This window comes from Euleptes europaea, chromosome 10, assembly GCF_029931775.1.
Source record: "Euleptes europaea isolate rEulEur1 chromosome 10, rEulEur1.hap1, whole genome shotgun sequence".
In the NCBI taxonomy this organism is placed as follows: Eukaryota; Metazoa; Chordata; class Lepidosauria; order Squamata; family Sphaerodactylidae; genus Euleptes; species Euleptes europaea.
The window spans coordinates 33314139-33330771 of record NC_079321.1 but is presented as its reverse complement, the minus strand read 5'-3'; the positions used below and the strand labels follow the sequence as shown (position 1 = coordinate 33330771).

The following is a 16633-nucleotide window of genomic DNA, read 5'->3' as shown; positions in this document are numbered from 1 at the left end:
AAACGAAGATGAGGGAGGGAACTGAGAAGGATGGATAGGAGGGAAAGAATGAAGCAGGGAAAGAGGTAAACATTCTGGGGGGCTGCAAGGAAAGAAGGACCAGCAGGGAGCCAGTGTAGCAAGAAGGACCAATGGGAGCCATTAAAGGAGGACCAATAAAATTTTCCCCCACAAGTCCTTCAGGTCTCCCATTCATATCTATATAAAACATACTGTAAGTTATCCAAATGAGATCTTTTGGTGCACAGAACACAGGCCTTAATCTTCAGTTGTGGCACACTACCCTTATTTCCAACTAAGAGCATACTCTCTGAAATTACTTCATTATCCCATAACTTCTTTCTTAATATAACCACACACTTTAGACATAGTTCAGTTCTCTTGAACAAGCAAACTTTGGTTTTTCAACAGTTTACTCCAGTTTCTCCCAGTTATTATACAGCAGTTTTTCTTACGTTGTTGCCCACTTCTTTAGCTTTGTATTACGAACTAGATTCAGCTGCTTGCTGTTGGACTGCCACAGCAAAAGTGCAAGATTTTAATTTTCAAATTTATTTGCAGCACAAGAATTAAAATATGATTACTGAAGTCATCACAGATGCCTAAGCTAGTGCAGTAGAGTGCTATGCTTCTCCCATGTAAAAACAAGTGAAATACATATAGGTTGCGTGCACATATTTTACCCTGGAACAGAGGTCCTGAGGCTTCGTGGAGAGGTTCTGAGGCATCTCTCTGCAGCGCGTGGAAAGATTCAGGATGGCAGTGGCCGCCATATGCGCTGCCTCCATGTCATGGGTATAGTCAAAGCTGCTCTTGCTGCAGGTACTGCTGGCGCTGCTGCCTCCCCCACAGCTCAGGTTGCTGCTGCTGCTAGGGGCATAACTACTGGTTGTGCTGCTGGTGGGACTTGAATTCTTACAGTAACGCTTTGCTGCAGGAAAGAAATAGGACAAGGATGACTTTTTTAAAAAAAGCCAACATCTATGTACATGCAAGGAAAGCAATGCAATTTGCAGAGAGTGGCATTTCATATGGAACTGCAAAGTCTACTAAGAGAAGGGCAGAAGTAAGGGGGGGTGGAATCAGCCCTGATGATTTCATATTTGAGTATAGCTTCTCTGCACAAGAAACCTGGATGCAATATCAAAAGAAGGTGAGTAATAACCTACAGAGTGTTCTGCAGTGACACGTAGATCAGATTTATAGCAACCAAAGCGTGCACTGAGCTTGAAACAAGGGCTTTTGAAAGGCTCTCTCTCTCTCACACACACACACACACGCACACACACACACACACACACACACACACACACACAAACACATTATGTTTATTCTACAGTATGAACCAAGTTCTTGTAATAAAATTCCAGCTAGCTCAAACATCTGCTTGGTGGCTGCACCCTCATGAATGTTTGTCTCCGCTTTGGCGATCAAGCTGAAGCACCATCTTGCTATGTTCTTTTTTTGGGGGGGCGGGTGCAGTCCAAACATGATAATACACCATGCACGGTTTCAAAGGTCCTGTCCACCTCAGTGCTACTTCCTGCAGTCAGCCTTGCTCAGCCATTTCCTTCACCATACCACTTGATGGTTTGAAGGCTTTTAAAAAACCAGCAACTACTATAGTGCTACAATGCTATAGCAATTATCTTTAAAAAAAAAAAAAAAAGGCTTCAAAAAACTCTCCAGTGGGTACAGTAAGGAAACAATGCAGGGGAAAATGGATGCTGACAGAGGAAGGGAGCAGAAAACTCCCATGTGGGTGCTCCATTAGCAATGCTAATGCTTCAGCATTTGCAGCAGCAATGAATGTTCAATGGGGAATGCTTGCTGTGTGGATGCAGCCCGTGACAGACTTTCTTTGCAGTGCTGCCTAGGAAGAATGTAGGAACTATAACAAGTGACATGGCGGTTAGAAGATAATGTGCTTGATCCCCAGTGTTTAGATGTTCAGGAAGCCTAAGTGAAATAATAAAATAACATCTCCTTGCTATAAACCCTTGAGCTGCTGAGCCTGGCTGCCCTTACTACAGTGTCTGAATTTGCTGCTCCTGGAACCATGTTCCCATCATCCGTCCTATCCTCTGATCATGACACTCTGCACTGCCCCCTCCACTCTTGCCAAGTCATTCCTAGAAAGCACCAGCATGGGGTAGAAAGATCAGGTAGAAGAGGAAGGAAAATATACATGATGAAAAAGACAAAAGTCACACAGGTTCAAAGCAGTACTTCTGAAAACGTCCATCTGACCCCTCAGTTCTTCCTCAAGACAAACTTGAATGAATATGAACTTACTTCCAAACATTAAATATATATGTCTATAACAGTAACACATTATGTTTTGCCTCTGCCAATGATGCACACAGCAATAAACATTCGAACTGTTGTCTCAATCATACTATTGCTCTAAGCAAATATTCATAAAGTCATAGAATGGTTACCTGTACACAGTTCTTTTAAAAACTTTTTGCATATTTTTCCTTCCCATTAACTATGAGCCTAATTCCTTACTTTAAATATCTATACTGTATGAGCATATGATCCAACAGCTAATAACTTAATCCCCAGTAGTTTTTCCCCCCTAGTATATCATTTATTGCAGGAATCTGCAATCAGATAGACAAGTATTACAAATTGTAAATTCTATACATGCCACATCTTCCCGTTTTGGGGATTAATCTAATCTTTGCTGACCCTGTATTCCTGAAGCATCTACAGTTCCCATGTGGAATGTATCTCCTTGGATTGTGCAGATCCTGTCAAAAATTATTGCTGCAGATCAAGTGCGTTACAAGACCTCATCAAGTATCCCACCTCAATGCTATAACTGCTGGGGGATTTTCTGGCTACTCTGATCCAGACACAGCATCCACACCTTTTGGGAGTTCATGAATTAGATCCCAGAGACTAAAGAGCCTATTCAATATATTTTTATTGTTTAACAGTGTTTTGTTCAGAACTCCTGGTTTTTCCAGCCTTTAAATAAATGTATCTGTTTAAGCAGTCAATCAGGTTTATAATAGGGCATCCACAATTTTGTGACGACTGTCCCACCCTTATTAAGGCTTAAGTAGTTCTGGAACATAAAAAACTAGGCAATAAAGATAATTAATTACACTTCACTATAAATGGATTCTCAGGGATGGACTATTCCACTAACACATCCTGTATGATGCAGAACAAGGAAATTTATTAAAAAATAACGAATCTGCCTTATACTGAATAAGACACTTGGTCTATCAGAGTCAGTTTTGTCTACTCAGACTGGCAGTGTCTCTCCAGGGTCTCAGGCAGAGGTCTTTCACATCACCTACTTGCCTAATCCTTTTAACAGGTGATGCCGGGGATTGAACCTGGGACCTTCTGCATGCCAAGCAGATGTTCTATCATTGAGCCACAGCCCCTCCCCTACAGTTGCCCTCGATGAATGCTAATTCATCAAGCTTTTTGAGTTTAGCAGCCCCTCTACTTATGTGCTTTTCTGTATGTTAGAACTGTATTTTTTTAAAAACACACAACAACACCCATCACTCACTATTTTGCATTTTTGTTAAATGTATCATCTGCCTGTCATTTTTCTTGATGCTCTTTGACACAAACCATGCCTCAATATTAAATAAGAGCTCAAACAGCCAGTAGTTCATATGTCAAACACTTGACTCTATTTGTAATTCTGGTTTCACTTTAAATAACTTGACAGCATGAACTCCTGTTTAATTTCTGGATCCTACACTGATCAGTGATGCTTATGAATGTCAGACAAAAACAAATTTATAGTGGAAACCTTTCTTCCCCAAGTGCACTTCACCTGTAAAGATCCTAACAAAATACTGATTTTGAAATAACCACAATATAAGCTTAGAGACAGGGTTGTTCAAAGAACGAACATCTTTGAAGTTGAAAAAAACTTTAACTAGGTGCTGTTTCACATTATACAGGGCAGCAAATTTAATTCATATCTAACACTTTCATTTCTGTTCTCAAGAAAACTCTAATTAAAACATAATTAAAAAAACTAGATATCAAAACAATCTATAAATAGGGTTGCCAGCTCCAGGGTGGAAAATACCTGGAGGTTTTGGGGGTGGAGCCTGAGGGGGCGGGATTTGGAGGGGAGGGACTTCAATACCATAGAGTCCAATTGCCAAAGCGGCCATTTTCTCCAGGGAAACTGATTTCTGTCAGCTGGAGATCAATTGTAATAGCAGGAGATCTCCAGCCACTACCTGGAGGTTGGCAACCCTATCCATAAAGAAACTCAAACTGTTATGTGGGTGTACGTAAAAGTTGCATGCATACATGTAAAAAAGTAATAAGTGAAGGAGGGCGAAAATGCACGGTCGCTTTATCCTCCTTTATTCCCTGTTTCAGCCAGGATTCAGCCAGGATCGAACGCATGCGTTTTGCTGAATGTGCGTTCGATCCTGGCTGAATGCTGGCTGAAATAGGGAATAAAGGAGGCTAAAGCGATTGTGCGTTTTCACCCTTACTATGGATCAGGCCATTAATCAGTTGAATGCCAAATGCTTATGCTTTAAGGATGTCACTCCTTTTCTAATTTTCTTCTTTCCCTACTTTTCTTACCTCATATTATTTTAAATGGAAGAGAATGGATAAGAGAAAGAATTGTCAGAATTGACTGTACAACATTAATAATAACAGCCATCATATGTGCTTAGGCCCCATTCAACACCGACCAGTTTCTTGTCATACTTTATTAATAAAACATTCTTTCAACCCACATAGTGTAGGTAACTAGCAGCACAATCCTAAACAGATTTCCACACTTTTAAGTCCACTGAAGTAAATGAATTTGCAGACTGTAACTCTCGTTAGGATAGCAGTATAACTCTCATTTCACTGTCCTCCATCAATTATAATCCAGCAACAAATCCTCATGGGGTAAGCCTAACACTTAAGCATATTTTTAGGCTTGAGGGCCTCACTAAGAATGCTTCAGCTCTTTACTGAATTGAGGTCCTAAAAGGCTAAATCCCTGGTCCCGCCTATGCCTTAATTTATACATTCGATGAAGACGTAATCCATGGCAATTCTTCTGTGTGAAGACTTCAAGGCATACATATAATAGCTGTAATCCTCTTCAAAATCCCCCTCATTCTTGAAAAAGTCTTTGATATCTGTTTTATGAAACTTGTGCATAAACTGACACGAGAAAGCAAAATCACAGTTTGGTCACAATCTTTTGCCCCGCTTTTTAAAGTGAAATTCATGGATGGACTAGATGAGGGTTTGTGGTATTAACATACTAAGGTACTTTTACAGACAACATCCTTCCTAGTCTTGCTTTCCATTACATGCTCATCCTTTTAAAATATCAAAAGCACCAAAGAGAGATCGGGAGGTTTTTACTTATGTCTTTTTCATTTCCTTTAAAAATGTTTCAAATTAAGAGAATTGAAAGATCAGTTCAGTTTATTTATTTACAGTCATTTGATCAGCAGATAAACATTGTTAAAGTTGATCAATACAGAGCCAGGATTACAATTTTGATGAGCTAACCCGAGCTCTTCACACTCTAGTGGCAATGTAACAAAACTCAGCCACTGTGTAGGAAATGTTGGCATCTTTATCCACAAGATTTAATAATAAAATCATCTGAATGTCTAAAAACTCTGGTTAACAAGGGAGTATTGAAAGATCAGTTCCAGACTGTACTGTACAGAGTATCCCTTATCCAGACTGCTTGGGACCAGAAGTGGTTGGTATTTCGGATCTTTCTGTATATTGCAATATTTTGAAATTTTTGCATATACATAATGAGATATCTTGGGGATGGGACCCAAATTCATTTATGTTTTATATATACTTTATACACATAGCCTGAATGTAATTTTAAACAACATTTTAAATAATTTTGTGTACATCAGAAAACAAAGGTATAACTATCTCACCAGAATACCTGTATCAGCTGTTAAACAAGAGCAACAATAAACAACAAACAAGCGAACAACGGCAGGCTTTCAGCCTTCACCTACGATGTAGCGTACACTGTATTTTATTTTTATAGGTGAGAGGAAACATTGAAAGCAGGCAGCACGAAAAAATGTCGGAGTACGCGGTGATGGCCAAACTAACCAACATGCTGAAAGGGAGAACGATCGATGAATTTCAAAAGAAATGGAAGAATTATTTTGATTATGCGCAATTGAAAATATTAAATAAGATATAGCGTGTTTTAAGGATGGAGGAAAATTAGGGGAGAAAGGTAGTAAATTGTGGAGAAGAATTTCCAGTAGAACTATAGTAGGGGGATAAGTAAGATTAAAAGTATAAGTACCAGATGCAGTTTGTAATGTTAGAGTTTAGAGCTATGTCTAATCAGAAGAACGGTAGAGTGAAGGATGAAAAGGATCATATGAGGTATATGCAATGTAAAACAGTTTATTGCTAAGTAGAATTGAAGTATAAAACATTATTTTTGATTGTATACTGGCTTATTTACAATTGTTTGCTGTTCTCCTTGGAAGAAGTGATAATCTGTATGTGTATGTAATGTTTGTATATGATGTTTAAATAGTTAATAATATATATATATATATTTAAAGAAGAAAGCAGGCAGCACGGATCTGTCTGCATGCCGGCTCAAAGGGTCCGGTTTTTGGATCAGTCCAGATATGGGATATTCTATCTGTAGTAATTTGTCTGCAGAAGAAAGTCCTTTAAATATATGTGTGTGTGGGTCTGTTATACATAACATATCATACCTTTGGTTCAGGAGAAAGATTAGTATAGACTGTATGCAGAAGGAGATGGAATCTGCAAACTATAGTTATTTAATCAGACCGATTAAAGACCTTTTTGATTAACTAAAAAGGAATTTCACATTGATTGGGAAACATTTTTATAATATAATATAATATAATATAATATAATATAATATAATAACATATAATATAATATAACGGATGCCACCTTAGAATGAATATTTTCCACTTTACAAGCCCCTCCCCACTGGAATTGCAGAAATACCTCTCCTAAGCTGACTTTTTTTTTTCTTAGTAGAAAAGAGCAAGAGTCCAGTAGCACCTTAAAGACTAACAAAAATATTTTCTGGCAGGGTATGAGCTTTCGTGAGCCACAGTTCACTTCTTCACATACAACTAGAATGTGAATCCATCTGTCTTTAAGTAGAGGAGAGTGAATTCAGACAAGCATTAGTATGTAAATGTTAACAGTATGTAAATGTGAATAGCAGGCGAGATGGGATTAGGTGTGGAATGCAGAAGAGTCTGTGATGTCCAGGGGAGAGATGGGTGTGGAGAAATCAGCATTGGTAATGAGCCATGAATGCAAGGTCTTTATTCAGCCCAGGTAAATGCATTGTCTTTCTTCACAAGGTTGATGGATTTCCATTCTGTACGGCTAAATGTGGTGCCTTCCATGAAGATAATTCACAGTGGGTAGCCATGTTAGTCTGTCTGCAGTAGTAGAAAAGAGAAAGAGTCCAGTAGCACCTTAAAGACTAACAAAAATGTTTTCTGGCAGGGTATGAGCTTTCGTGAGCCACAGCTCTCCTCTACTTAATTCACTCTCCTCTACTTAAAGACAGATGGATTCACATTCTAGCTGTATCTGAAGAAGTGAGCTGTGGCTCATGAAAGCTCATACCCTGCCAGAAAATATTTTTGTTAGTCTTTAAGGTGCTACTGGACTCTTGCTCTTTTCTACTACTGCAGACAGACTAACACGGCTACCCACCATGAATTTTTTTTCTTAATAGCTATTGTTTTATTAATAAGCGATTAATGCAGATTCATTTTGTTAATTAAAACTAATACACTACTATTCCATTATCTAGTGATAGCTCATACATATCTATTTTACCACCATACATTTTACTTTCCACATCTTTACACAGTAAAGTAAAAGATGAATCCATGCCCTGTCTAAATACAATCATTTATGACTAGTAAAATCCACTCAAATTAACCTCAGCTGTATGAAGATAGGGGAATATTTAGCCAACCCTGCAAACTACCCTAGGATGCCAATAGCACCTCGAGTCACCAGCTCTGGATTGGGAAATACCTGGATATTTTGGGGGTAGCGCCTTGAGAGGGCGGGATTACTGTCACTGTTAAACAAGAGATACATATGTACTCACTCACACACACAAATACAAAATGACCCTCGCATTCCAACCTCTGCTTCTGGCCCACCCCCACCCCTGCATCTGGCCCACTAACTGGACTCAAAACTCTTCCTATTCCAACTATCATCACTACAGAGAAAAAAAGGGAAAACATTAATCTTCAGGGCCAGGAGGTATAACATCATTTCGGGTGTTCTACTGAATAGTCAACAAGAATTTGATAATAAAGGCAGAATTTTGGCACATACTTAAAGGGAAAAACAGAATGTGTTGGAAGTTCAGTAAGGCCCAAATATTTCCATTTCTCATCCCAAGAGAACAAGCACATTATCTTTATGAGTTGCAGGAGCATTATATAACCCATGAATCTGGGTCTCCCAGATGGTGGCATTAAAACTGATGCTACACCACAAGGCTTGTAGCCATTGGCAGTTTCTACTGCAAACTCTTTCTGCCAGTACAACAAATCCTAAAGCAAGCATGATACAAAATAAAGTTTTATTAATTTTTTTGGCCATCAATTCACAGCTGACTTGTGGCGACCCCATAGGGTTTTCAAGGCCAGAGACGTTTGGAGGTGGTTTCCCGTTTCCTGCCTCCATGTCATGACCCTGGCATTTCTTGGAGGTCTCCCATCCAAATACTAGCCAGGGTCGGGGATGAAGAGTTTGTGACTGGCCCAGGGCCACCCAGCAAGCTTCCATGGTGTTTCCCAAGTCCTAGTCCACTTAACCACTACACCCTGCAGGCTCTCTTAAAATTTTAATATATGCCTTTATAAACAGGTTTCAGGCAACATGGTCATCACACCAAGTCTTTCAATACAGCAGAAATATGCTTATCTGTTCAGGATTTGTCTTTTTCTGAATGTACAATCTGTATCCTGTTAGTTAAGTCAAAGCTTTTTTAGTGGGGACTCTGGGGTTACAGTCTATAGTACACAATGATGTGATAGTGAACTGTGCTCCAGCTCTCTCAGCCTGACAGATCAAGCAACAACATAGAATTAACAGCAGTGAAAAAGTCAACCAAATTGTGCCACGACTTCTGATGTATCAAAATAGCTATACGTATAATATTTTTATTGCACCAAGCAGGTGAAATAAGTAGATTTCTACTGTATTACATGAGCATGACCATATGCATTATGTAGACACAGCCCTCAGCATTCTCCGGTGTAAAATTTGTTTTTGATGTATAAAGAGTTTGCACCTCATACCATCATATCCTTTGGGGGATATATCTCTGGACTGCACCTTGGGAGCTATGGCTCTCTTGCCATATGCATGGTTGTCATAACTGTTATATTCAAACGTAGTCTTAGAGTATTTCTCTAGTTCCTTGGCCAAGTTGGAGCGGGGCGTTGTGGTAGGGACATTGTTTCTGTAGCCATATTGAGGAATCTCCAACTGCTTAACAAAACACATGGGCCTAGAAATTAAGAACATGTACAGTGTGTTAGACACATAATATAAAATGTATAGCCCTGGTAATAACATTTCTAGTAATCGATTTACAGCACTCATGAGGTAACACAGCAATATATATTTGTTTTTGTGATTACACCTTACTTCTACAAAAGCCCAGAGTAAATGAATTACAATTACCACCATATGTGGCTAACAACAATCAAAAAAGGGAAACATCCCATTAAAAAATTCCCAAATAAAAGGTAAGTTTTCCTGTTAATTAGGAACGAAGGGAATGAACATAATAGTCAGAATTCTGCAGGAGTCTCTCTCTGCCATTATCTATGATTCTGAAAGAACAGCAATTCCAGGTTTTGCCTGCCCCAGAAAAAAATCCTAAATTGGGACAGGAAAGGCACAGTCAATAGCTTAAATGTAGCTGACAGTACTTTGACAGGTATTCTGTCTAGTAACTTCCCAACTCCCTGGGACTGAATGTTGCTGCGGTACCTAAATTCTATACCTGGGGTTTAGGAAACACATTAGACATGAAGCATCACCTTTTCAGTTCTTGGGGGGGCATGAAAAGCTGGGAGACCTCATATTTCACATCTCTACTTTTTCTCCAGTTAATATAGAGCAATCAAGAAATGAGTTAATGTGATGTAGAGGTTACAGCGCTGGAAATGAACGGAAGGATACCTGAGATTGAATCCTTGTTTGGGTCACAAAGCTAACAGAATGACCTTAGGTGACTCACACGCTGTCAGTCTCTCCTATCTCACAAGAATCTACCTTTTTAAATACTTGTCTGTTTTATGACTCATTGAGTGCTGAGACCACTGAGTCTGAATCTGAGTCCTACTGAGTTTGACGGGTGCAATAATAAATATAAGATTCGAACATATCTCGAAAATCTTGTTTTTACTGTGGACTATAAATGTGTTAAGACAAAAATTTTAACTAAATAATCTCTGGTTGGCAGCCCTGACACACTGAATTGTAACTGTTTATTAAAATATGTCTGATAATGCATATTTATTTTATGCTTCTCAGGGTAGCACTTGAGAAACTCTACATACATGTATTCATTTCTCTTTCCAGGATAATTTTTCCTTTGAATTTAGATAAGAGATATAGGTATAAATTACCTACAAAAATCTTATTACTTTTACACTTTGATTTTCTTTAAGATGAAAAGGGTAGAAAATTACCTTTTAGAAAACATTTTTGGGCTAGAACCCAGTGGGGTTCTGCAAACGTGTACCAGTGTGGACACAAATCAATAAAACAAAGCCAAATTTTGTAGTTTTTAACTACAAAAGTAAAAGTCATATCCTGTCAGAATATATTTCAATCTTATATCAGATCACATACTCTTATAAATTTGATTTTTCCTTTTTCAAAAGCCATTTTAAATGTGGGCCTACCCCACTCAGAAGGAAAAAGGGAGTATTTCTTCAGGCACCTCAAACTTTCTACAGGGAATGTGAAGTAACCTGCCACCAAAATGCCACAGCTGCTGGAATCCCTGTGCCAAAGGCACCATCATTTTGCTAGGTCTGAAAAAAGCAGATAGAGACACCTTTGTGGTTGCCAGGACACAGCTCCCAATCACCAAGGGGCCCAGCACAAGAACAAGAATTAGCGGGGATTGCTCTGTTTGAAGGAGGCAGGAGGAACTAGGCCAAGTAGATTTTTGCATGGTGTTTCGCATCACCTGCAGTCTGATTCTTCAACTGGGGATGATGGGAACCTTCTCTATGTCAAGCAGATGCTGTACCACAACTGCAGCCCCTCCCTGTATATCAAAACTACTGGCTAAATTCAAAGTGACATCCCAGACTTTTTCTGGGGAGGGGCATATAAAGGGCTTCCCGGTCCCTTAAGAAATCATATAAAGGGCTTGCTAATACCCATGAATGAAAGAAAAGGGGGTCCTGGGCAGGGAAAGCTAAAATGTCACTGCTTATCAAAGAGCTGGTGACTTGCCTCCCTATTATGCTGCGGCCACCAAAATCCCTTGCTGGGGGCATGTTGTGGCAAGATGCATCCTTAAATGAGCCCTGTGTGGGTAGCATGAACCCTGCCCCCCCTCCTCGGCACCTCAGTCCCTCTCTCCTACAACTTTGGGGGAGGCAAAAACTGAGCCTTGTCTTCTCACCCAGGACAAAGAAAGGAGGGCAACATCCTGAACAGGGTTGGGGAAATACTTGGGAGGAAAGCAAACTCCCAGACCAGGACGTGCAGGGGTACAGCAGAGACTCCACCCACCAGCACTGAGCTAATTCAATGCCCTGGAGGCTATCTGGTAAGGGGGGAAGGGGGAACTGGTGAGCTCGTAACTACCAAAATCCTAGGAGATCTTCCCCCTCCCTCCAGGTAGTTGGTCCCTGCTCTTTCCCTCTTTGCCTGCTGGGACAAAAGAGAGAGGATGGAGCAGAAGCTGGCTTCTATATGGCTAGATCCAGAGAGCAGCGGAGTCAGCTGCAGAATAAGGACAAAGGAAGGGTACGCTGGGGAGGGAGTAGATGTGAAAACACATTAGCCCCCCCCCAGTAAATGTTTTTTCCCCCATATACTTAATCAACCAGCCCCCCCCCCCCCCCGCTCTGTTACCCCTGCTGTCCTCTGTCTCCCTTGTTGGTGGTCAAAAAGAGAAAGAGGTGGGGCACATGACGTCCCTTATATGGCCATCCCCACTCCACCTCCAAATGCATCACAAAGGAGACAGCTTCATGCTATCCAGCTCTCCTCTCCCCCAGCTGATACAAATCATCTTCTTCCCAACTCTTCCTTGCATTGAGGGTTCAGGAGCTCGCTTTGCTTAGCAAACATAAAATCAAACATTACAGGGCAAGCTTTAGAATTCTCATCTTAAATAGTTCCACAAGATAAAGGCATTTGAGAAGTCATGTCTGAGGTGACAATATAATTCTGATCTCCTATCAAGATCTGAAAGGCACGACAGCCCCAGAGGCAAGGCAAAACTGCCAAAATATCTATTTGAGGAGTCTGTCAGAGGATCAGGTGCTGCTTTTGACAAGAAGCCTCCTCTGCATGGCATTTGACTTCTCACTAAAGAAAACTCAGTTACAATGCAGTGGTACGACCACTGCTGTTTTGCTTGGTTTTCTCCAGGAAGCAAAAATTAGGGAGTTCTCTGTGTGTGTTTATTATCTATTTAAACCATGAAGTGTGTTTTTAAATAATTGTTTCTTAACATGATCTTCTTTGGAAGAAATAAATAGTCCAGAAAGCCCACACAGCCCATTCTCAAAGCCTCAGCAGCCGGTAATGGCATGGCCGTGGCGCCACCGCAATGCATCCAAAGAGGTTTCGGGGCTGCTGCAGGGGTAAAGAAGGGTGGGTGTGTTATTTACACAATTTAGAAAAAGGGTGGAAAGGAGCTATAGCAAACAGCGATGCTGCGCCAAAAAAAAAAGGTGGCACGGCAACACTGTTGCTTTAGGGGGCGTTCCCAGACTGAAAGGGGTTAGGAAGCTGCCTAATGGCAGCTCCGCCCCCCAAAACACCCCAGGAATGCCTCTGGCTGCACCGCTGCCACGGTCCAGAGAGGCTGGCATAAGTAGCACTATGCCGGCGTCCGTGCCAGTTTGCACGGTGCAAGTGGCATGGACACCGGCATAGGGGTCACACAGCATCCTATGACCATTCCCCCCCCTTTCAGGAATGCAATGACAGTCTATAAAGCCACCCAGTATTTCTGAACAATGAACAAAAAACTATAACATCCAAGTGTAATGTCACTTATTTGGGGGAAATAACTCTGTAAAGGACACTGCATGGAGAAAGCACACCAGGACAACCGTTACTTAGGAAAAAAGTTACTGAGTGTAGATGGCATGATCCACTGAAAATTTCCACAGACAGAAGGGATTCTTGTTCATTGACCATGACTTCCTTGTCTTCCCTCTCCTGCTGCAGCCTCTCATGCCCCCAGAAATGCTGCTGCTGGAATAGCCTCAAAAGGGAGCTGGAAGTCTGTAGTGGGAGAGGGAACCAGCAACCCCCCCCCCTTCTGACTAAGGAAATCCTCTGCGGGCTATAAGCCAACGTCTGTACATTATCCTCATTGAGATTTCCCTTAACATCCCACATTGTAGAAATGTCATTGAAAATATCAGTTAACGTTCGCTGTGTTTGGCTAACTAGTTGTCACATTTACCATTAACAGAGTTTTGTCATATTTTTCATTTTAGGTCTTCCCAAGACCTGTCAAAATTTGTTGCCCTGTCAAGTTCCTCTCCAGGATAACATGAAATGCATTTTGAGTTATCATCCAAAATATAGTTGCAAAACTTTACTGGGACTAAAAACACTACCATATTTCCACAATTAAAATATAAGTAGCTACTGTGAACATAACACCATTCAAATGTCTTTGAGACTGAAACTGCTTTTCATATTAATTTATTAAAATATTTATTTCCCACTTCTGCCTCTGTCCACAGAGGCTCAAAGCAGCTTAGAGCATCTAAAAACAAATCTCGCTTCAGGCAACATATTTAGGTTTTCCCCGTCCACAATGACTTGTACCATCACTGTGTCTGGTAGATCTATGTGGAACTGAGTTAAAAGAAGTGGTTCAAAATGGGAAAATCTGCAGAGCCCTCCATGCTTTCAGTAAGTCTTCAAAAATTGAAGTTAAGAAGACCATGCAGAGTACTGATGAAGGACGAAGAATCAGCTCCTTCAGATGAGTTACCCAGGGTGGCCTCCAAAAATTGTTATTACAGATGTCACTATGAGGATGGTAAACAATTTATAAATCTAGAAATCCTATTTAAGCTGTCCAGTTAATAACTAATACTCATTGGTATCCTGTAAGAAAGCCTGGTGAAAATAGAATTTCTGATGCTATATTCTAACAAAACTCCCTTTGGATTTTTCTGGACAGCTGAGGATCTCTCTAATACATACATATATTATTAGAAAAGACTGAAGCACAGGAAGTAGTATTTTGCATCAGTCTCTCAGATGTAGATCTCAGGTTCCCCAAGAACCATACCTGTGTTGTCTACATCAGGCAAATGCCTGCAAATTCTACTCAGGACAAACACTTCACACTCTACATGCCTCAGGAATTATATTAATTGCGATAGAGTGGCAGCAACAAAACTATTAGCTACATAAATGTGTATATGTACTTTGAGGGAGAGTCACCCATACCTCAGCATATTTTATTTTATAAATAAAATCACAAATTCATATTAGGGAACTACTTTTTGAAAATAGGGCTTCTGGTTTTTCATTTAAACTGATATTTACTAGTAAACGCCTGCTGGAAAAAACAAGACTTACCGGTAAATATTAGTTTATTTCCCAAAGATATCAACTTTTTTTCACACTGTTCTTAGATTCAGAACTCCAGCAGGCAGCTTTACACCAAACAATGCCTAAGACAAAAATGAGCTTTTCAGCTTTATTGATATTTGCCAAAAAACATTACCCACCCACCCCCAGGGTATATTGGTAGGCAGATAAATGCTGAAAACAAGATCCAGAAGCCCTAAACCTGACACTTCTTCAAGGGTGATAACACTTTTAGTGTTCAGGCTAACTTATTATGCAATTAAATCTGGTATATTATTAAGCATTAGAGCAACTATTAATACCTCAAGACACGATCTGATGCCTGGTTTGATTTTGATGCATCACAGCTCTGATGCTTCTCTTGAGCTTTAGCCAGTTTCTCTGCTGCAGCAATAGGACATCCCGAGAGGCTGCAATTACAGAAAGAAAACGTAATTGTCGTGTCCTGAACAGCTTCAAATTAGAGGCCTTCTTAGTAAGCACAAGGAAGAAGCTTGTTGGGGGAAAATATTCCTTTGACGCTGTACATTATTCGTCTCTATTTAAAGATGTACAGAAGACATCATTAAAAAAATAGTTTTGTTCGACTATATATAGGCAGAACGCTAGCTATATACAATTTTTGGCCTACCAAGCAAAACACAATTCACTTGCTTTATACTGTGGCCTTTTAGGTGCTTGAAAAATCCTCTCAATTTTGTTGGCCCAGGCAGGCAGCAAAGCCAGGAGATTTACCACAAGAGCCTCCATAAGTAGTAGATAAGTATGCATTGTTGGTAGGCCACAAGTTGTGCATGTTTCCTTTAGTATCGTTTCTTGTGCATGTTCATGAGAATTGCCAAACAAAATGCAAGACTCAAAATCCGCTAAGCAGTTCTCATAGAATTTTACAACTTTGGAAAATCCTATCACTAAAACATCTGCACTAGTTATTCAATGGCAATGCTTTATTGGCCAAATTATGCATAGAGTCCCATTATATTTCAACTTTTAAAAATGTAAGTCTACAATCCTAAAACTGATAATTTTAAAGTAAGTATTGCTCTACTCAGTAGGGCATTGCTGAATAAACATGGTTAAGACTAAACAATTTGAGTTGAAGCTCTGTCAGAGCTTACATGTAAAAGACACCATATACCAGCTGAAATGATTTGAAACTGCCAAGGAGAGTGCCCAATAGGATTCTTTAAATATTGAACTGAGCAGATCATGACAATACCTGCTTCGTCTGGAAAAGGTTTATGGGAAAACAAGCAGCATACTGGAAACAGCATATATGAATCCTGTGCCATAGCAATGGAAAAAAAATTCTGGCCATAGTTTACAACATATGTACTCAACCTCAACTACTTGAGTTTTCCAAAGAAAATTAGATTGCAGTAAAATGCAAGTCAGAACTTCTGGTGGTAGAGTTCTTACTGTGTGTGTGTGTAAAGTGCCGTCAAGTCGCAGCCAACTTATGGCGACCCCTTTTGGGGTTTTCATGGCAAGTGACTAACAGAGGTGGTTTGCCAGTGTCTTCCTCTGCACAGCATCCCTGGTATTCCTTGGTGGTCTCCCATCCAAATACTAACCAGGGCTGACCCTGCTTAGCTTCTGAGATCTGACGAGATCAGGCTAGCCTGGGTCATCCAGGTCAGGGCAGAGTTCTTACTAGCACCACAATATGCTCAAATAGTCATTTTCCTTTCTATAGAATAAAACTAAAGCCAAGGAAAATACTTCAGACCTTTAGAAAAGGCACAATGCAGTAGAGAATGTTTCTCATATGCTT

At 40.1% G+C, this 16633-nt stretch overlaps 1 protein-coding gene across 17 annotated transcripts in view; it reads right to left on the bottom strand.

The window, feature by feature from the left end:
* Positions 1–16633, bottom strand: part of MYT1L (myelin transcription factor 1 like) — a 175797-nt gene that overhangs the window by 53557 nt on the left and 105607 nt on the right. For 16 of the 17 annotated variants that reach the window (XM_056856104.1, XM_056856113.1, XM_056856107.1 and 13 more), the window contains 3 exons: positions 15162–15269; positions 9333–9544; positions 684–931 (listed from right to left, as the gene is read on the bottom strand). In XM_056856104.1, coding sequence (XP_056712082.1) covers positions 684–931; positions 9333–9544; positions 15162–15269 — 568 coding nt within the window. The remainder of the gene's footprint in view (positions 1–683; positions 932–9332; positions 9545–15161; positions 15270–16633) is intronic. The other variant, XM_056856111.1, reaches the window with a different exon arrangement.